General features: G+C 41.3%; 1 protein-coding gene across 2 annotated transcripts in view; it reads left to right on the top strand.

Annotated features, from left to right (window-relative positions):
- myo1g (myosin IG) overlaps window positions 1–22,710 on the top strand; it is a 71,950-nt gene that overhangs the window by 28,698 nt on the left and 20,542 nt on the right. For both annotated transcript variants that reach the window (XM_084918710.1, XM_084918709.1), the window contains 7 exons: window positions 1,378–1,544; window positions 2,918–3,125; window positions 3,635–3,858; window positions 6,601–6,745; window positions 10,094–10,198; window positions 10,842–10,955; window positions 17,697–17,854. In XM_084918710.1, coding sequence (XP_084774836.1) covers window positions 1,378–1,544; window positions 2,918–3,125; window positions 3,635–3,858; window positions 6,601–6,745; window positions 10,094–10,198; window positions 10,842–10,955; window positions 17,697–17,854 — 1,121 coding nt within the window. The remainder of the gene's footprint in view (window positions 1–1,377; window positions 1,545–2,917; window positions 3,126–3,634; window positions 3,859–6,600; window positions 6,746–10,093; window positions 10,199–10,841; window positions 10,956–17,696; window positions 17,855–22,710) is intronic.

The raw sequence follows: 22,710 nt of genomic DNA, 5'->3' as shown, positions 1-22,710 counted from the left end.
AAAACATATGAAAGATTGAGTCCAGTGGAGCATTTATTTTGGTTTTGCTTCTGTGCTTTGATTTTGTAGAACATGAATTGAAGTCAAATCAAATACTCTGGAAACCTACAGATTTGTTTATATTTCTGTGTCAGAGTTTGTGTTTAGTGCCAGCGTAGATCATCTCCCCAGTTTACTCTACTGTCTGTACTGACGCTCTGCACCAGTTATAGGCGGTTCTGGTCCCTGTAAGTCTGCATGACTCACAGACTATTCTGAGACTGCCAATGTGTTTGTGTGATGTCTCCTTTGGATGGTGCATAATAAACATCGGAAGAGGAAGAAGAGGTGTAGCATTTACATGTATACATTGCAGTCTGGTCCTTATGGTGTCAGGGAGTAGCAGTGTTTCTAAGTTGTCCTCATCCTATCTGGCTTTTTGTGGCGTTTAGAGGGTGCTGAGAAGGAGATGGAGGTGGTACATAAAGTATGCACCTCACCTCGCCTGGCCTCATCTCACTGACTGAAGTCTGACATTTCTTGCTGTTATTTTTGGACGGCCTGCTTCCGGGCTGCTGTAGCATCTCGTCATGATGTGGCTGAGGTGAAAGGAAAGTAAACTCCCATGCCTGAAGGTTTTTTTTTCCTGTAGGTCACGTTGAAAGAGCAGACAGTTTTCTTCAGCAGCAGTACTGAAGCACCTGTGCTCAGGCTTCGCACTTCATTTCCTCTCAGCCTTCATTTTCTGACATTTTGTCAAACTGCTGCCGAGCTGAGTCGAAACTCCAGGCAAAGCCTGCACAGGGATCAGTGTTTGGTGTCAGAAAGTGCTTCGCCTTATTTGTCTTTAATGGACAGAGCAGTTAAATCAGTGAAAACACAACAGCCAGTTCTTTGACAGGATGTAGTGCATCCCCGCTATAACTGTCAAGGTTCAGGCATCCAGCCATGACCCTGCTTCATCTAAAGTGCAGCTCGGCGTGCTGCTAGCGAGTAGCTGCGCGGGGCTGGGCTGTTGTGAGGCTCAGCTGCTCACTGTGGCGTTTGTTGAAACATTCTGCAAGTCTGATTAAGGTCACTGAACTCAGTTTGCCAGTTTTGCAGCTTGGCTGTGGTGCAGCTCATTGACAGTTTACAAGCTGAGTTCAGTTTATTTGCTCGCACAGTGATGACCGCAGCGGTGACGCGAACACTGAGAAAAATCAAAGACCTGGTCAAGTTTGTGCAGATGATAAAACAAGAGTGTTATGAAAAAATACATTCAGAGTATCAGTCCAAATGCAGTGTTGCTGTGTCACCAGTGATGTAACACTTTATTGAAAATGCAAACAGGCTTGTTGAAATACAGCCAAAGAAAGCTCACACCATGCCAGCTGAACAACTTGTTCTATTTTGCAGGAGCCATACTATGTGCGATGTATAAAGCCCAACGAAATGAAGTCACCGGTGTTGTTTGATGACGCCCGCTGCCAGCATCAGGTGGCCTACCTTGGCCTGCTGGAGAACGTGAGGGTACGCAGGGCGGGCTTTGCCTACAGGCAGCTCTATGCTCGCTTCCTGCAGAGGTAAGACAACGTGATTACGGTCTAGTGAAGTGGTCTCTTCAGCAGCGGAGTGTAACACCATGAGTAAAATGTGTTAAAAAGTTTAAAAAAAAAAGTAACTTTTCTTACCCAAAATGTACTTTGATCTGAAACCTTAAAAAGACGGCACACATTTATGTAAATAGTACTACCCAAGAGATTTAGACTATTTGCCAATTGGTGCCTGTTTTAACAAAACCTAACACGACTAAAAAGACCTAAAGTTAACATTTAAGGTGTGTCAAAAAGTTGGCTAAAAGAAAAAACACATTACCAACATTACCAGCCTGGTTTATGCATGATATGTTTTGTATTTTTTGAAGTCACTACGTGTTGGACAAGTCATTATAATGACCATAATTTAATTAGTATGACCTGAAACTAGAAAATGAGTCATTAGCCATCAGGACAGTGTTTAGAGGTCCCATCACAAGAAAGTGGAGGGCAGACTTCCACAGGACTGGAAGTTTTTTTGGGAGCTAGAGGGATCGCCCCCTGCTGGTAATTAAAAAGAAAAAGCTTACGGCTTCATTTGTCAGACTATGTTCAGCATTTATACTGTGGTTGCTTTCCCTTCAGGGTTGTCTTCTTGTGTAATTCTGCACCACTGCAAGAACCCTAGCTATTTTAGGATTAGTCCTGTTCTGACCATCTGCTGAATCTCCTCCACAGTTTCAAAATAGCAAACCTTCAAGTTGAATTCCATTTTTGGGAAGAGGAGGAAGTAGCAGTGAGCCCGATCTGGAGACTGGAAAGCTCAAGTGTGATTGTGTTACTCATAAACTCCTGAGTTTTTCTTTAACAGCCTGTCAGCAGGTGCACAATGGCACGATAGCAAATGTCAAAGTTAAAGTTACAAAATTGTCTGGGAGCAGGAAAGTGCTACATTAGAATAAGGTCTCAGCAGATGTGGCAGAAGCATGGCCATGCATTAATTTTTTAATGAGAGCCAATGAAAGGAAGAAAAACATGGACAATGTCAAAGTGTTATTTTGGTGTGGTCACAATGTTTTCTTTTTAATCAAAGCTACGCTTGATACCATAAATTAAGATATCTGCCCTCCGATGCCTCTGGATATCACAGAAGGCATCTGGATAAAGTCTGACCCTCGTTGAGAGTTCATGGTGCACAAAAATGTGCAAATGTCAAAATCACAGTGACAGTGAAAATTCTCTCGGTTATCCTTCTGATATTGATCCTTCAATCGGACACTTGGAAACTGCTTGGAAACTCACGTTCTCAGGTAGCAGAGTTGGTGATGTTCACTGACATCAACTGTCTCTACCCAAGTTTGAGGTCAGACTGCAAACACTTATGTGATCATCGTCTCTGATTCTTGCTGAATGTTGTTCAGGTATAAAATGACGTGCGAGTACACCTGGCCAAACCACCTGATGGCGTCAGACAGGGAAGCTGTGGAGGCCATCGTCATCCAGCACGGTTTCCAGGACGACGTTGCGTACGGCCAAACAAAGCTGTTTGTGAGAACGCCGCGGTCTCTCTTCACACTGGAGCAGGAGAGAAACCACCTCATCCCCATCCTGGTGACTTTCCTGCAAAAGGTGAGGCATGAAAGTGTCACCATGCTTCACAGCTGGTTTAATGTTTAATTTTAAAGATCCATTGATGTGATAGTTTGACATCTAATTCAGCATTAGGAACAGTTCAGATGGTGTGTTGAAGTTAATAACATACAGTGTTTTTTCCACCAGGCTTCAAGGTATCAGAATAGAAACTGCAGTTTGTCTCAGGCTCATGAATATGTGGCTCTTGGTTATGTTTGACTGAAATTCATCTGCCAGCTTGAATCCTAATTTCCTGTAACAATAATTGGGATAATTAATGCGATCCAGAGCACAGCTGCATTAAAGTCAACTACTTCGCTTGCTCATTGAAATACCCTTCTCTTTTCTCTTTCCTCTGACCTACTTTATAACTGCAGAGAAATCTGGAACTCTAACTGGAGGAAAAGTTTGTCTTAAGTGCTGTGGGATGCAGAGGCAATAATATTTCTCTTGTTTTGTCTCTTTCACATGCCCCTTTGTTGTTGTTTTTTTAACCTGACCCACAGGTGTGGCGCGGGACTCTAGCTCGTGCAAGGTGCCGGCGGATAAGGGCCATCTATGCCATCATGGGCTGCTATAAGCGCTACAAGGTCAAGGCACACTTCTGGGAGGTGGAGCGGAGGTTTGCTAATGTGCGAACTATGGCCGACTATGGGAAGAGCTTGGAGTGGCCGACGCCGCCTGCAGCACTGTCGCAGTTTCACAGCATCACAGTCATGCTGCATCGCAGGTCAGAGCACATAAAAATATGCAACTCTGTGTGGTCTGTGAAATACTAAGGATATTTTACATTACATATACTGACATATTATGCTGTGTCATTATATATTTAATAAAAGCTCAGCCAAAAGAAGCAGTGTCCATCCTTACTGCGTCCATGGGAACCCTACCAACATGATGCACAGTCACAGTTTTAAACTTGGGTGTTATCAAATTGTTGTCTCTGGGGATTGACTTGATTTTGGAGCCAAGCTGAAGTGGCAGTTTTAGGAAACGCCGCTTTGGGGATTTTCATGTTGGCTTCATTTTTCATCCCCAGAGGTTGCTGCTTAGACGTGAAACACTTTAGAGACTTTATTACAGATGAAACAAAAGAGATGTAACTTTCTAATTAGTGGATTAGTTTTAGAGGTTAGTAAAGTATTAACATTTAGAGATATTGAGAAACAGCCCTTTCTACTTGTTTACAGCCTTTTTGTTAAGCTAAGCGAAGTGGCTGCTGGCTAAAGCCTGAATTCACAGATGCGAGAGTGATTCATCTGTCTGTTCTTTGCCGTTCTTTTGATCCACTTCAGACTTGGTGGATCTTTTCTGGGGTTTGAGGAAGAACAGCCCCGAGTTTGAAGTTGTTTGGATAAGTGGTTCAATATTTTAGCTGGAATTTATTCTCTGTTAGCAGTGTTTACCATAAAGTGACTGCTGCCTGCCCAACTGCACATACAGGGAGTGCAGAATTATTAGGCAAATGAGTATTTTGTCCACATCATCCTCTTCATGCATGTTGTCTTACTCCAAGCTGTATAGGCTCGAAAGCCTACTACCAATTAAGCATATTAGGTGATGTGCATCTCTGTAATGAGAAGGGGTGTGGTCTAATGACATCAACACCCTATATCAGGTGTGCATAATCATTAGGCAACGTCCTTTCCTTTGGCAAAATGGGTCAAAAGAAGGACTTGACAGGCTCAGAAAAGTCAAAAATAGTGAGATATTTTGCAGAGGGATGCAGCAGTCTCAAAATTGCAAAGCTTCTGAAGCGTGATCATCGAACAATCAAGCGTTTCATTCAAAATAGTCAACAGGGTCGCAAGAAGCGTGTGGAAAAACCAAGGCGCAAAATAACTGCCCATGAACTGAGAAAAGTCAAGCGTGCAGCTGCCAAGATGCCACTTGCCACCAGTTTGGCCATATTTCAGAGCTGCAACATCACTGGAGTGCCCAAAAGCACAAGGTGTGCAATACTCAGAGACATGGCCAAGGTAAGAAAGGCTGAAAGACGACCACCACTGAACAAGACACACAAGCTGAAACGTCAAGACTGGGCCAAGAAATATCTCAAGACTGATTTTTCTAAGGTTTTATGGACTGATGAAATGAGAGTGAGTCTTGATGGGCCAGATGGATGGGCCCGTGGCTGGATTGGTAAAGGGCAGAGAGCTCCAGTCCGACTCAGACGCCAGCAAGGTGGAGGTGGAGTACTGGTTTGGGCTGGTATCATCAAAGATGAGCTTGTGGGGCCTTTTCGGGTTGAGGATGGAGTCAAGCTCAACTCCCAGTCCTACTGCCAGTTTCTGGAAGACACCTTCAAGCAGTGGTACAGGAAGAAGTCTGCATCCTTCAAGAAAAACATGATTTTCATGCAGGACAATGCTCCATCACACGCGTCCAAGTACTCCACAGCGTAGCTGGCAAGAAAGGGTATAAAAGAAGAAAAACTAATGACATGGCCTCCTTGTTCACCTGATCTGAACCCCATTGAGAACCTGTGGTCCATCATCAAATGTGAGATTTACAAGGAGGGAGAACAGTACACCTCTCTGAACAGTGTCTGGGAGGCTGTGGTTGCTGCTGCACGCAACGTTGATGGTGAACAGATCAAAACACTGACAGAATCCATGGATGGCAGGCTTTTGAGTGTCCTTGCAAAGAAAGGTGGCTATATTGGTCGCTGATTTGTTTTTGTTTTGTTTTTGAATGTCAGAAATGTATATTTGTGAATGTGGAGATGTTATATTGGTTTCACTGGTAAAAATAAATAATTGAAATGGGTATATATTTGTTTTTTGTTGAGTTGCCTAATAATTATGCACAGTAATAGTCACCTGCACACACAGATATCCCCCTAAAATACCTAAAACTAAAAACAAACTAAAAACTACTTCCAAAAACATTCAGCTTTGATATTAATGAGTTTTTTGGGTTCATTGAGAACATGGTTGTTGTTCAATAATAAAATTATTCCTCAAAAATACAACTTGCCTAATAATTCTGCACTCCCTGTAGAGTTATACATATTCAAGCCTCTTAACCCTAGGTTTAACTATCTGAACTAAGTGCCAAACCCTAACCTAATCCTAATTCTATCCATTAGGGTTAAAGTCTTACTCCTTCTTCTTCATCCTTACCTCTTTATCCTCACTTCGTCTCCCTCACCCCCACCACTCTCTCCACCTCTTCTCTACCCTCCCTGCTTTCTTCCTCCGTCTCTTTCATCTTCATTTTGTAAAGTGTGCAAAAATCTGGTTTCTTTTTTTTAAGCACATGTGTTGAAATCAACTCATCTCTTCAGGTCACTAAATTCTCAGTAGCTGCAGAATAAGTCGAGTCAGTGTTTGGCTGTGTGATTGAGTGTGATTTTTATCCTTTATCTGACTCTAACTTAAAGCTGTTCCTCCAACTTTTCTTTCTTTGGGCCTATGAAGTAATATCCACCCTCATGGCATGCTGTCTCGTTCTCATCCCTCGGTGTCAGGTGGTGGGCGAGGCAGATCGTGAAAAACATCCCGCCGTCTGACACGCTGGAGGTTCGGGCCAAAGTGGCAGCTATGACGGCTCTGAGCGGAGAGAGAAAAGACTGGGGAGTCAGCCGAGCCTGGGAGAGGGACTACCTGGCAAATGTAAGAATCACAGTAGTAACAAGATAAATCCTGGGTACCTTTGTTGTTTCTCAGCACATCATGTTCGAATAGGTCGTAAAATTATTTGTTTTGGGATTTATTTTGACCTCTGGGAGACACTTGATTTATTTTACCTTTATTTAAGCAAGGAAATTGGACTCTTGAGATATGAAATCTTTCACAAATTTGTGGGTGTCCACCTTAATATGCAAAGATGAGGCAACACACGCACACACACATACACACACATACATGCCACACTTTTTGGTGAGTAGATGCTGACTGTTACCATGTGTGATCAGCAAAGATGGATGGATAGGTCACTAGGAGATTGGTGCTCCTAAAGTTTGCTTAAAAGATGCTGACTTTTCTGCAGTCTCACCATTTACTGTCTGAAGATGAACAGACATATATATAGATAGATCTATAGATCAGTGATTCATTAAAAAAATCACGTCTGAGATGTCATTAGAAAAATAATGCCACTACAGATAACAAAGGAAAAGTATAAAACTTTCACTTGTAGACCACCAGAAATCTGGAGTAGGGCTTATCCAGATTTTGTCATCCACCTTTCTGCGATGTCACTGTGACACACAGACAAAAACTTGTATGTGCATTTGATGACCTTTTGTGTGACAGCATAGTACAAAGAAAATCCAACAGGGAACTATATCTGCAAGAAAGGAAAACATGTGAGCAAAATAAAAATGTATTGGCAACATTTTATGAGAGAAAACACCAACAAAACACATTAAACCTGAGGGTTGTTGTACACACAGGCTACTTAGAGGAAATGAGTACAGCTGTGGAGAATACCTGGGTGCAAGTAATCAGTGAAACACAATTATGGGAGGCAAAACTGAATAATAAACACACAAGACAAACTAGCTCTTGAACATGAGAACACCTAACACAGAGATGGATACTTAAGACACGAGAAACACACGCGAGGCAGAATAAACTGAAACAGGGAATAAAAGCAAACTATAACCACCAAATAAACTAGATGGCAAAACTAAAACTAAGATACCAGCCATTAATTCTGCGATTATTGTGATTCAGACAGCACACCTAAATCTCAGCTAGAAAAGCAGAACTACTTTTGAAATCACCTGAAATGATATTGCAATGCATTTTATTGAAAAGCTGGAGTTGACTTTTCTGCCGTTTAAGTTTTCTACACTTTCCACTCCAGATTTTTAAAAAAACCCAAAAAACAGTAGAAATAAGCCTCAGTGGCTTCCCTGGAAAGGCAGAACATGATTTCAAAATTTAAAAAAAACAAAACTTATTTCTTTATATATATTTTAACATATCAATGTTAAAATAGTGACATAGATTCTCAAACACTGGTGAACTAATAAAAACATTAAAGCATTTTGTAGTTTTATAGTTTTCTGCTTGTTTTTCTGCCTCTTTAACTTCCAAAACAGAAGAATTTCTTAAGCAGTTGTCATTTCACATGACTCCCATTTAGTTAGTTCAGCTGGATATTTTGCAGCCCACTGGCAGGAAATTTTCACACAAATTCATCACAGTAATGAAAAAAGACTTGAACAATCAGTTGTGTATAGGATCATCTTTTGTTGTGAATGTATACTGTGCATGTGATGTGCCTTGGGCTGTGACCAAAAGAGGGCTGTTCATGTGAACACAGCCCTTTATTGATGAATACTACAGTTGCTTCATTTACCAGCTAATGAGGTTGTTTTCTGACTTTAAAGATGCCTTCGGGGAGCATGAGCGTGACTGCCGCAGAGTTCTGAGTCATTCCCTTTGCTAGTTTGTCAGCCGGCCCCTGACTTGCTGGCCTCCTTCAGGGATCTAAGTTCATGTGATTGCATTTAATTCCACAGTGACCTGTAGATTAGTGCATGCATCGTGGCATTCAGTCAGGCTGAATCCTTACTGTGATTGTAAGTTCACTGAGTTCAGGGGGTTCATGTCCAGTCTTAAGCTTCAACAAAGGAAAATTTTCAGGTAATCAACACTAAGACCTGGAAAAAGTGCCTGAACCTGCCCCGTTTCATATTACTTAAATGAACATATTTAGACACAGTGATTTTCCCATTCAGCAAAAATGGTGGCTACATTCATCTTTTATATATAGTCAGAGATGTTGAATCTTAGCTGTTGGTAGAAATTTGGAATCACACTAGCATATCAGTTCACTCAGTAGCACTCAGATTTACCTCTGGAACCAGGGAAGCTGGTACAAGTTTAAAAAACTAAGAGGTTTTTTGGATACTTACTGTTTCCAAATAACACCAAACGATAAGCCATAATATAAGAGTACACCAGTATGCATCCCTGTGAAAAATATATCCTCTGTCTTCTGACATCATTGTTTTGATTACACCATCAGACTACAGAGAGATGTAGTTTTTTGAAGTGTCACCTTGCCTCCATCACCTTATGAAACACCTTCACACCAATCAACAGGCGTTCATGGAGCCTCTTGGTTGGCATCCGGTGCTCTTTTGAAGTAGGCCTAGTTTCTCTCAGAGGGGATATTTGGTTTCCAAGTGGCTCTTTAGGCTTTCTTGGCGTCATGTTAGCACACATTCAGATTAAGGGACGTTGACATCTCCAGGCAAATGAAGCCATTAGGCAGTTCCACTTTCCTCTATGCTCCCTACTGATTTTTTTTCTCTTTTCTTTAGTTGGCGAATAGGCTGGACTGATGGTTAGTTGTGGTTTGATTCACACAAGAAAGTGAGCCGTTTTCCCCTTTGTATCCTCCCTGCTGTCAGTCAGAGCCTTTGATGTGTCATGCTGTCATAATACTCCTCAAACAGACTGAGGTTCACTTTGATAGAAGAGATTTTTTTAAGGGAAACGAGTGTGCAGAAAGTACTGATACAGAGACTGAATTTATTTATATAGTTTGTCTGCAGTTATTTACTGCAAAATGAATGTACGATGGTCACACCTGGATTTCTTCAGTGCACACAGTCTGGGAACCACAGCTTTAAACCGTGTACTGTATATATTAAAGCATGTAAAATAGATTGTAGGAGAAATGTTTAAAAAATGACCGTGATAGCTGCACTTTATAGGAGGAAGACTATAACAGAGTGTTAGATTTGCCACCAAATGTATTTCTCATCAGCTTTGGTCCCTCTCAAACGGCACGTCAGGCTCCGTGTCTGGTAATAGCAGCCGGGGGCCTTGAGCTTTGATCTGCTGCTTATGGAATTAAAGCGATAAAAAGGCTTAAAAGAGGCTGGGAGAGGTCACCTGGAGTTTTGTGACTAACAGCGAAGTGCATTCTTATTCCATCCGTACTGAAGATGGTGGCCTCAACCGACCTCCTGAAATAATACTGGTCTTTCATTTCTGCAGGCCCGAGACTGCCCTCAGACCAGCGCCAGCTTCATCCGAATTTCCAAGGAGCTGAAGAACAAAGACGAGTACAGTCAGGTCGTCTTCTCGAGCTTCTGTAGGAAGGTACAGTATGTGGGGAAAGAACACGGGGAAATGGAAATGTCTGTTTTGTAGCCACAAGGAGTTTCTTTCTTCTGCTGCTTCCTTTTAGCTTTGGGATGTTTTTCTGGTTCGATGTGTTTCCCATTCCACCCCCTCATGCTTCCTCTCTTTTGTAACAGCTCATCTTTCAATATTTCATGTTCCACCAGTGAACACAGCCTTCTCAGGAAGTAATCTGAGGTTCAATCATAAAAAGGGACTGAACTATGAATTCAGTCCTCAAGTTCCCTTAACCTGAATGAAGCGCTGCTTATTATTTTACCTCATGCTGAACCTCTTATCGTCTCCCTGGGGATAATAATGGCCATACTTTCCATATCAGGGACTGAACATTGAGGGCTTCGCCTAAGTTATGAGTAGAGCTTAGTTATATTTGAAGTTACGTAGCCTTTGATACAGTGAACTGAAGCAACCCCCGACTCACAGACCCACCACAGTCTTTTTTGTTTTCTTGTGTGTTGCTTCTTTGCTGCTTTACAAGGAAAACCTGTTTTTGAAATGAAATAACCCAAAAGATCCTGCAAGAGGCATGAAGGGCTCTTCACAGAAAATAGAAAATGAACAAACATGCTGAAGCTTTTTCTTTCCCCTGTTCTGCTCTCAGGTGAACAGGTTCAACAAGAGCACAGACCGAGGCCTGCTCATCACAGACAAGTACATCTACAAATTAGAGCCAAAGAAACAGTATAAGGTTCTGAAGAAGCTTCCTTTAGACTCAGTAAGTACTCACGTGGGAGAGCATACACTCTCAATGTAAGCTCACACACAGACTCATTTGCTAGCTTCTCTAGTGAAAATTATCCCTTCTCTTACCTTCACTCCTGCTGTCTTTATCCAATATTTCCAGCATTGCAAACGTACCCTGTTGGGATCTGAGCATATGGTACTCATTTCCACAGCCTGATTACATTATAACTCACTGCATTAGAGCACCACTCTCACCCTTAAACCCCAGACTGATTAAACATAGTGTCCCCAACAATGCTCATAGTTGTAGGCACTGACTTTTTACCATAAGACCATATGATGATTTTACAGTTTTTAATACAATAATAAATACTTTCATTTTTCATTAATTGCTTTAGTCAGTACTAAATTCACTTTACTGTCCTTATACTTATTTTGTGCTTTCATGTGGTCTCAGAGTGACTGAATGTCTGCTCAACTCTTTTGGTGCAGAATTTGCAGAGTTATTCATCATAATACATTTCTGATAAATAGTACAAACACATATATTGCATATAATGTTTGTGGCTGAGATTTAATTGTAACTGGACGGCTCATTGCTGCACTGGTTTGAATCCACGGGCCATCATTTTCTCTCTCTTCTCTCTTGTTACTTCCTCCTATAGTCCAAAGACATGCATGTTAGGGCAAGGGTCTCCAACTCCAGGCCTCAAGGTTCGGTGTCCTGCAGGTTTTAGATATTACCCTCGGTCAACACACCTGAATCAAATGATTAGTTCATTACCAGGCCTCTGGAGAACTTCAAGACATGTTGAGGAGGTAATTTAACCATTTAAATCAAATGTGTTGAATGACACATCTAAAGCCTGCAGGATACCAGCCCTTGAGGCTGAGAGTTGGACGCTCCTGTGTTAGGGTAATTGGGGATTGTAATTAGCCACAGGTGTCAAGGCCTCGTGGCCTGTGACCGATCGCTCCAGCACCCCTGCAGACGTGAACTAGATAAACAGTTTTTAAAATGGATTGATGGATTGTAACTGTGGCCTTCCAGCTGGAGGAGCCTTGACTAGACAGAACATTTTGATATTAGCATGAAAATTACCAAGATTTCACATTATTATGTAAAGCCACATAAAAAGTAGATTCCCAAGTCAGGAACTGTAACCATCCAATTATCACTTAAGTGGAGCATTACAGCATACATGAAAGCACTGAAGAAACATATTATTGTACTTGTGTACAGCAAGTCAGTAAAATGCGCGGCAATAAATAAGTCCAGAAATCATGCCGCCCATAAGCAAGTACAAATCAGAAGGCTGATGTCAAAATGAGGACAGAAAGCAAGGGAGACACAACTGCTGCAAAAAACATGCTTTTTCAGCCAAGCTCACTGGACCCAGGTGTAGCTCATGCCGTTAGTTAGTCTCTTGTTAGCTCCTGAAGAACGAAGCACAGAACAAAACCAAGACAAATCACAGAGGAAACTCACAAATTAATTTGACAAAATATCTCTTTTCATAACCATTTAGTGACCAAATCATTTAACAATCAGACTGCTTTCTTTGTTACAAAACAGAGAAAGTGGACTACTGTTAGATTAAGGTTTGAAAACCAGGAGATTTATGTAGATTTATTTTAAAGTCTCGTCTTCAGCGTGTCTTTGCACTAAGGAGCACTGGCCAACCGAGTAAGAGATTAGCTGATTAGAAAATCACCAAAGCAGGAATATTGACAGCTGGCAGATTTATCTTGACTTTTTTCAGCTCAGGAAATAACATGAATATTTTGACCATGTTTGCTGAGCAAAGCCTTCGAGAAAAGATGTAAATAATTGTGGTGTTTCCTAGTTTATGAAACCAGTCTTTTAACTTAATTCAGGCACTTTTTTTTCTTTTTACACCTTAGACATAGGTTTATAAAAGGTTTTGTCCTTAAAGTGTGGTACAAAGACAAAAATAACAGCTGTTATGAATGTGGTCAGACTTTCTGTGCTTTATTCTGGCTGCTCTTTATTTCTTACTCTGTCCCCTCAGTTGTGTACACCCACACACACACACACCTACTCATCTTCCGTCATGTTTGACCCAGGTCACAGCCATCCATCAACAAGTACAAGAGCAATAAGAGGACTCACACTGAGAGAACACTGTCTTCCTTTGGCTCTCAGGGCTGATGACCTTTAAGAATTGTGAGGTTGTTGATCAGTCAGTCAGTGTTTGTGTGCGTGTTTGTGTGTGTACGTTAAGTTTTGTTGTCAACATGTGACGCCGTGGTCATGCTTGGGAGGCAGCTGCCAAGCTTAGGTTTAGATTTTCTGCCATATGGGGCGAACCTCAGCTGAGAAACTGGATCAGGAATCTCAAAGGGCTGCTGGCTCTGCAGGGCAAGAGGCTGAAAGTGTTTAATATGATGCTGAAGTTCTCTTGAAATAACAGAAATCATAATTTTCTTCTACAGCTTGATGCATGAACCTTGGTGTTGGGAAAACATACAGAAAGTGAAGGGTTGACTAAAGAATTTAACATTTGGAACACTGGGTCTCTTTTTATATCTAAAAAAGGGGGGTATTGTTTCAGGTGATGGTGCATTTAATGCTAGAAAAACCTTCTTGGACATTTGGCATTTACCTCTGTCTCGGGTAAAAGTATGTTTTTATCACCACACAGACTTAAGGCGTCTTAAAGCAAGGCTGTAAGCATGCAGTCAAGATTGGAGGAGACCAACTCTAGAACTGTTGACCAAGCAGCTAACGTCTTTGCTCTCTGATACATATTACATACATTTAAGAGAATTAAAAAAAATCCACTTTGTCTTTACAGTGTCTGCATCTTTAAATGCATGGCGCTTCCACCATGTGATCAGCTGATTAGTGACTTAATGAGCAGTTTAACTGTTGTACCTAATAAAGTGGCTGTGTGTGTTATGTAATAGCTAGTAGCACACCTTCTTTTTTGGCCAGAAAAACTTCTTAAACTGAACTAAAACATTGAGATGTATGTAATAGTTTGACTAGTTTATATTTCCATCCTATTTTTTTTCTTACATTAGTTCCTCACTGAGGTAAATTCGTAGAGAATCTGAGACTAAGATGGATTCCAACAAAAGTTGGAGATTACCAAGTGCCATCAGACTTTGAGGTGACTCAGGTACTGAATGCAAAATAGCTTTCACTGAGAACACCTTCGTGAGATGTAATGAGTCAGCACAGCTGGACATCCAGCAGTGATAGAAGAGAGGTGGAGAGAGAGAGAGCGCTTGCATGCCAGAGGGTTAAAAACTATCATTATGCAGCAGCGGAGCGGCTAAAGATAGCTGGTGCCATTAGACTGTGGTGCTCAGAATGAGGAATATGAGTCTTATCCAGGTCAGAAACTCAGAATACAGCATTAAAGAAGCAGTGCACCTCTGACTCTCACCCAGGTCACAGCTGAGGTCAAAACCTGAAGCAAAACACGAGCTCTGTACCTCTGACTGGTCAAATTCAGAAAACTTGACTTTAACTGGCACTTATGTTTACTCAGTCTTCAAAAAATGTTGACAAAATTAAAAACTAAGCATTCACTTTGCATAAACATATTGTAAGTAGGGATGGGTATTGATAAGATTTTCACGATTCCGATTCCAGTTTCGATTCTGTTTAACGATTCGATTCTTTATCGATTCTCTTATCGATTCTTTTTAAAAAAAAAAGGAGAACACTAAGGTCGATTAGCTTAGAACTTTGTTTTATATCTTCTCTTTGAACAAGATAGAAATTTAGGAGTAACATGGCCTTACAAACCCAACAGTGAGATCTTAAGAGATCCAGCCTATGGCTCTTCCATGGGGTGTCACAGGGTCCCCAGGAAAAAAAATAGTAAATGTAAAATAAATATTCTTCTGTAGCAATAACAAAGTATAACATAAATTATTCTGTAGCAATTACACAAGAATATCCAGTAATGTCCCTGCCTACAATTAAACACATTCACTTACCGAAAATCGGGGCATCTGCTGTGGCAAATAGGTGCAAGCCTTTGACCACAAACTTAGTCACTGCTCGGTGACATTCGTCTATCCTGGCCCGAAAGGAGACGCTACCGGTAAACTGCAGCGAGAACTGCCAGCATCTGAGCCAGCCAGACTCTGTCTCTCTCATCATGGTCACCTAAATGCACAGTAATGGCAGGTTTTGTAATAAGGCAGAAAGCGCTAACATAATATGCACTGTTAGTTGATTATTTACCTGCCGCATTAACGGGAGAGGACGTGCAAACGTTACCGCTGCTGCTGCGTTGAGATTCACGAGTCCGGAGCGGAATTAAAATTACGACATTCATTTCAGGTCATCGCGTGTTTTGTGAGCAAATGCTTTTGCATATTCGTAGTGTTTCCTCCCTTAAATGAAATGTCTACTTTGCAAGTATTGCAAGTTGCCCTGTTGTCATCCGTTCTCGTAAAGTATAACCAAACTTTTGAGCGTTTGAGCCGCCATGTTTCCTGCCAGGTAAATGACGCTCCGCAACGTGGTGACGTCATTCGGGGCGACTGGAATCGATAAGGGAATCGTTTGCAAAAATGGCAAACAATTCCAAGGAATTGAAACAGTGGGAACCGGTTCTCAACAAGAACCGGTTTTCGATACCCATCCCTAATTGTAAGCTTAAATAGTTACTGTTAAAACATTTAGTCATTTAAATAACTGATAGAAAGTTAATGGACGTTTCTCACACTGGAGTATTTCCAGTCATTAAACTTTTGATTTGTTTATAAGATAAACTATGTGAAAAATGCCCCTTTTATTTAGAACAGTCAAATGTTCAAAGTAGAAATCAAAGTGAAATTAAAAGACTGCTAGGAAGGAATACTAAAAACAATAGGAACACTGGAAAACTATACACAACAACACAATCTCACAGCAACAGAGGAGATGGTGAGTTTATATACTGCAGGTGAGCTATTGGCAAATAGTGAACAAGTCGGATTAATCAAGGTGGAGCAGACGATGACCAATGAGGGGGGACAAGGAAAAGGAAGAAATAAAAATGAAAGGAATACACAAGTAGTAGTGATTTCAAAATAAAACAGGAAAGAGTGTGATCTTTGAGGTATAGAAGTCTCCCATAGATACTAATTTACAATTTATTGGGGGACATGTCTTGCTTTTTTGTATTATCTGTCTTTTGAGTCAGTCTTGATTGAATTTAGGTTCGAGTTATCTACCATGAAGTCTTCTCATAGGTCAGGGACCTCAAACTCATTTTATACTGCAGGCCACGTGCAGCCCGCTTTGATTTTCTGTGGGCTGAACCCGTAAAACTCCAATTTCTGTTGGTGTAAAAAGTTTAACTACAGATTTAATCAAGGAGATATGACAAAAAAGTGCAATATTCAACATTTTCTCAGTTTTCCAAAGCCATCCAGCAGGCTGGATTGGGGTCTTTGCCAGGTCAATTCTGGCCCACAGGCCTTATGTTTGACACCCCTAGATTATGTTCCAGTTTAAACCTTAATCATAAGAATAAAGCAGATAATCAAGGCAAAGTATAAAAACTTAAAACAGCCACTAATGTCTAATGCAGGGAAGTTGCATTTCTTAAATTTGTGACGTTTATATTGTAATTATAAATTGGATATTTTTAGATTTTTTTTTTTGTTGGGTTGACAGAGTGAGCACCTAAAAGATATGGTCTTGTACTGTGCAGCCAAAGTTTGTTTGTCTATTTAGTGAGACTGAAGTAAACGATTAACTGAAAAGATCATAAATGAGCCTCAAATCAAATCCATCTTGTGTTATTTTAGAGCTGTAATTTAAGCACTGCTACTGCAAAGAGAAGTGCTGCAGATACAATAGAACAAAGTAAAGTAATGTAATTTATAAAATATGTTTGGAACACAGTAAAAAGTATCACGCTGCTAGATCAGCTGTGCAGCTTCCCCTTCACTGAAGGGCAGGTTTAACCAGCGTTTGTCGGTGCTGGGACATCCTGCACATTGTCGTCCCTGCTGGATTAACCTGTATGGCTGGAGGCCGTAAGAGGCTTAGTCCACTCTGTCCTTCCATTTGCTTTCTAAAAACCCATGACACTTTCTCTGTCTGCATGTCTCCTCTGGTTTTGTCTTTGACCTATATGGGTATATTTCTTTCCTCTCTTAGTCCTTCTTTCATTTGCACCCCGCCGCCTTCCTCTCCCTCCGTTGCGGTAAATCAGTACATTAATTCCAATTGGGTCACAGCTCATGACTTCCCCTTCACTGCACCCACACACGTGCACCTCCAGCTTACATATTCTGAGCAGAAATAATCCGCCGGCTTCATTTATGGCATTGAATTTTTTTGATCCAAGATATGCTGCGCTGTACTGTATTAAACTCACAGGTTTTGTACATTGATGTGATAATCCCTGACACTTTTATACAAATGAATCCCCAATGCTGCAATCTGTGTCGATGAATATTAAAGGTCACTCAGCCTATAGGCAGGTCATGCATGAGGCTTTAGAGGAAGGAGAATTCTCGCCTTTGGTCTTTTGCTAAAATAAAAATAGCATTGCAGCGGTTATGAAATACTCCTTTGGAGGTAAAGGGTATGGAGTTCCAATGCTGCCATAATCAGAAAAAATAACAAGCAATTTATCAATAAAAGCACCAAAATTATTAAAATCTATGTATTCATTTATTTATAAGACTATTTATCTGTCAGTGTATCATATTACATGAAAAAGTCATACAAAGCATGAGCTCAAGCTTCGATCTTGCTGAGATCTTTCTTTAACGTGTTCTTTCTCCGCAGTTTACCGGAGTGAGCGTGACCACCGGGGTCGACCAGATGGTGGCGTTACACACGTCCTCCCAGGATGACGTCCTGCTGTGCCTGCAGCGAGGCGAGCTGTGCCCCAACCAGGACAGAGTGGGTGAACTGGTGGGAGCGATTGTGGACCACTTCACACGGTCAGTTACAGAGATTTTTTTTTTTCTTTGTCTTTTATCCCGCACTCATTTATACTTATGTTGTCAGCCTGTAATGCACATTACCTTCAGGGTAAAAGTACTCAGTACTAACCTGCAGATAATTGCAATGCAAGTATTTGCTCCTAAAGATGACTGAAATGATAATAAACCGCCAAGTGCTGTGGCCTCGGTCATGGTGTCTTAAAATGGATTATTCAGTTTGAAATCTGATTCTTTGTTCTCTACAGTTATGTGCGATTACATTACCTTACATCAACATATACTTATTTAACATCTGTGGGGGATTTTCTCCCGGAGCAATGGTTCCTAACCTGACTGTGGGTTATCCTATAAACAGGCACAAGTCAAACAACTTCTGGCAGAAAATAATTTCAGCCAGAATTTCTACCATAAATATGCTGTTATAATAATGATGATACATTACAGTTGATACAATGATGATACACTAATGATAATGAGGTAAGTGTATGTACAAGTAATCCCTGTCAGCAAAAAACTGCTTCAAATGCTCTGGTTCAGTTTTTTTTTTTTTTTTTTCATTCTCTTGGCTCTTTATGATGTCACTGAGAGCAGATATCAAGTTATGGTCATCGCACACACATCTCTGACTCTCAGCCCCTCCCACCCGCTGTTATAACTTTCTATTTGCAAGGGGCAGCCAATCAGAAAAAGTTGGATAAAAGGAGAGGCATTGAAACAGCTTGTTTTAGACAGTAGATGAACTGAGGGGCTACAACAAGACCAACAACAACAACCCTGCATAAGATAAATAAGCATTATACTGAACTTCTGAATCATGCAAAGTAGGGCTGCACAATTTTGCATAAAATGAGAATCACGATTTTTTTTGCTTAGAATTGAGATCACGATTCTCTCACGATTTTCTTTTCCAATATAAATATCTTTGGTCAGGTGATAAGTGATAGCCTCCGTAATTTCTTTGTGCCTGCGGGAGTTCAACGGGTATAGGGAAGCGCTGTATAAGGTTCCCGTTATTGATGTTTGGGTGGTTGACCGGGACGGATTTTCTCCTGACACTTTCTTGGCCTTTACAGCTTCGTCATCTCTCACGTGCTCTCCGTTGTTTTTTCCCTGCCAGCTGACTTCTGTATCACGTGGTATAAGCCTCCGCCCTTGTCATTTGTTGAGCAGGAAGAGTGAGCGCTTGTTTTCATGCAGCTTATGTCCCGGAACAAAATGCGGTACAATCGTCATCTTTTTTTCTTTTTCTTTTTTTTTTTCTTTTTTTTTTAAATCGTTGTCATTTCGAAATGAGATCGCACATAAGTATGAATTGAAATCGCGATTTTCTAACGATTAATTGTGCAGCCCTAATGCAAAGCATCTTTAGTAGAATCAAGGGATAAAAATATGGAGCTTGAAATGAGCATAATGGGTTTACTTTAAGAAATTATAAACTCACAAGGGTAAAATATAGCCTTTGGGCCAGACATAGCAAACAGGAAAACAACACCCATGAATCAGCCAGTCGATCAGAGGCAGCATCATGCACAGGAATCTGAAGACCAATGATTGCAGGAAGTCTGTACCGCTGTTTAACTCAATTTCAGTGCAGTCTGTTTCATCAGTGATCTATGCAGTGGTATATTTCAGACAACTGGCAAGATGTTAAATATAACCTGGTTTCGATTGAGTTATCCAATGTCTGGCTCTTTGCTTACTTTATTGAAGTCAGTATGGCTCTCTGGGGAGAAATGCTGCCTGCCCCTGCACTAAGTGAAGGGGTTCATGGCTCAAAAGAGATGCCACAACACTGCTGCCTTTCAGGAAACGTTTATTTCTACAAAAGAAAATTTACTTGCAAGTGTTGAACACAAATAAGTGAGGCAGGCAGCAACTCCCAACTCATCTAATAATAAGCGAAACTCCAAAAAGCATCTGAGGAATACCGATGCTGATGGAGGAGAGGCGAGGCTCAGCAGGTGTGCCTCCGCAGATAATCAGCACTAGAAGTGAAGCAGAGAAGAGAGCAGGTTAATGAGGATGCAAGAAAACACAATAACCAGATGGCGGATGTGTCGGCCCACTGGGGCATGCGTAACAGGGTGCACAGAGTGGTCATCATTCTCAAAGAGATCATCTGCAAATCCAGAAACAAATTTGTTTTCTCATGCTGATAATTCACATCTTTGACATAGGTTTTAATTAGAACAAAACATTCTTCATAAAACTTTTAATGAATTAATCAGCGAGATGAGCCGGCGAAGTGATTGTTCAAAATGAAAACCTGCCGCTTTCCAGGCCTCGGTGTCACATGAAGAAACGACACTGCTTTAGCCCCATTGTTGCCCGCCAAACGTCTCGGTTACAACGAACTCTATTAACGCTACATAACAATTACGTAAATCATATCTTTGGCATTTATCACTGTCATAGTTGTCGCTGTCTGTGTCCTGCTCTGAATAACTACCGTGAAATGAATCAGTCACGCTGACATTTATCACATTTATCACTCGGATTCCGATTTTTCGTTGCTGTTTATAAACCTGATTCACATCCACCCCCATTCATCTCTGCCAGACTCCGTTTGAATGGCACGGCCCACGAGTTTTCACACACAGCAGACTGTTTTGGTTGTGCGTGCGTGGGCGGGTGTGTGTTTAAGTGTGGCCGTGTTGTCGTAAGTACTGCCCTCGGAGTCCTCACCCAGTCTGCAGCGATCGATCTCCTGCAAATCCTGCCAGCTTCATGCTGAGAGAATTTTACAAAAATAAAGAAATAAACAGTGGAGCTCATATCTGAATTCATTTCCCTTTTTGTAAAATTCATCACAGACTTTGCGTTCTTATAGGTACGACTTATGAAGTTTCTAGAATAACAACGAATCCAAAAACCCAGGACTGTGATCCCTTCATATAGATTCTAGAGTTGTTTACTGCGTTAGAGGCTGAAATGGTTACTTTTATTGAGTTGTGCTGTGTTGGAAGCCAAACAAAATGCTCTAATCATCATTAAAAACCATGTGATGTGATTTCTGGAATCACTGAGTGCAGATGAAGTGTAGACTGAGCCATCAGCTGACTCACATCAACATGTTTTTTATTTCTTCTGTCCCGTCCGTCGTTTTGTTTTTGCTCTCAGCTCAGAATCCGGTGAGACAGCAGTCGCACCAGGGTGCATGTGTTTCTGTGTGTTCCCACTTTTATGAGTCTCTCTGTGTGTATGTTCAGCTTCCTGATCCCAGATCCCCGGTGAGGCTTTTGTGGATTTTACGAGTCTTAGACTTTTGGTCTGGGTTTTTTCAGGGGGGGTATATGGGTATCTATATCACCAGGGTCCCTGCGGCAGCTGCGTGGCTCTGTGTCGGGGTGCGGCAGGCGTCTCAGGGGGAGTCTGTTTCAGCTCTCCGCCTGTTATTGTGCCACCATCTGCGGTGAATGGAAGGGGGCGCGACCTCAGCTAGGCTACTCATCAAAAGGAGACTCATGAGACAAAGTCAGGGGTGAGATGTGCAAGTGTGCGAGCATGTGCGAGAGGGGGGTGAGGATGACAACACACAGACACACTCCTCTTGTGCTTCCTTCTGTCAGGAAATGGGATGCCAGACTCTGAGAGTCACGCGCACGTCATTTTAGTTTTTATGTTTGGTGGGGAGAACGGTCAGAGGAGGAAACAGTCAATGGAGTTATTGTGACTCCTGCTGCTTTTCCTCGTCTCTTCAGAGTAAGTGAGTAGATCTGTGAGGCTGCCGGTGTTCACAGCTGAGAGAGTTTGCAGTGACACAGTGAGTTGTACAAAACTGGGTCAGAAAAGTCAGCGTTAAAGGCGCAAGGTAAAATCTGACTTCAAAGCCGCTCTGTGTTGTCGGTGAGGATGGCAAAGACAAGCTGTCTGGTTTGCTGTCATGTCACATCCGATTCTCATTCCCTCAGAGGACTGCGCTCCTTCACTCTCTCCTTTCCTGTACATAACCCCATCCTCTCATCCCTGATTCTCTCCTGCTTTCTCTTCCTGTCACCTGGGTCAGAGCTGTCAGTATGAATGAGCTGTGTGTGTGTGTGTGTGTGTCTGTTTACTAAGAGAGAAATACTGTGTATGTGTGTGTTTCTATGTGTGTTTTTCGGGGGGTTGGACCATCTGCTGGGACAGCTGGGGGAGTATGAGTGAGCTAAAGGCAGGATTTAGGGTATGATCTGCTCTTGCCTCAAAAGATTTAGGAGGATTTTTACTTAAAAGGCAATTTGGGGGGTTTATAATCTTATTGATCACGGCCACAGACTCCTTTCAGAATAAATAGAAGTTTGTACAAAATGTGCAGTTTGTTAACATCCTTCATGCAACTTTTCACATATTAGATGCTTTAAATTGACAGTTTTGAACTGATTTTAACAGAACCAATTGTAAAACTCTGTCTGTGGATTGATTTTGATATTAAGGATATAAAATACAAAAATACAACTCTAGCTCACTTAGCCCAGAAATTGAGTTTATTGTTCCTCTTATAGAGGAACATTGTTTATTGTCTGTATATATTAAATATATCAATACTTATTTTATGTAAGATAAAATGAACTTTAATTGCTCGATCAAACTGGTTTGGTCCAAAACCCATCCTGACATCATGTACAACTTATTAACTATAGTCTTGAGCTACCACTCATTCCTTTATATTTTGGTAGGAAATAGGTAGGTGAGTGGGGTGGCTTCTTGACAGCCATTCTTCCATTGAGACCATTACTAATGAAACTTCAAACAGCAGATGGAATAACTGAAGGGCCAGATTCATCTCTCAGGTACTACGTCAGGTTTTTGCTGGATGACTTTCAGATACTTTTTTTGTTTTTTAGTGCTGCCATTTCTTCTTTTGTCTACAT

Source organism: Perissodus microlepis, chromosome 22, assembly GCF_051167445.1.
Source record: "Perissodus microlepis isolate ML-2025 ecotype Zambia chromosome 22, ASM5116744v1, whole genome shotgun sequence".
Lineage (NCBI taxonomy): Eukaryota > Metazoa > Chordata > Actinopteri > Cichliformes > Cichlidae > Perissodus > Perissodus microlepis.
The sequence above is the reverse complement of the archived record's forward strand: the minus strand, read 5'-3'. Positions and strand labels throughout refer to the sequence as shown.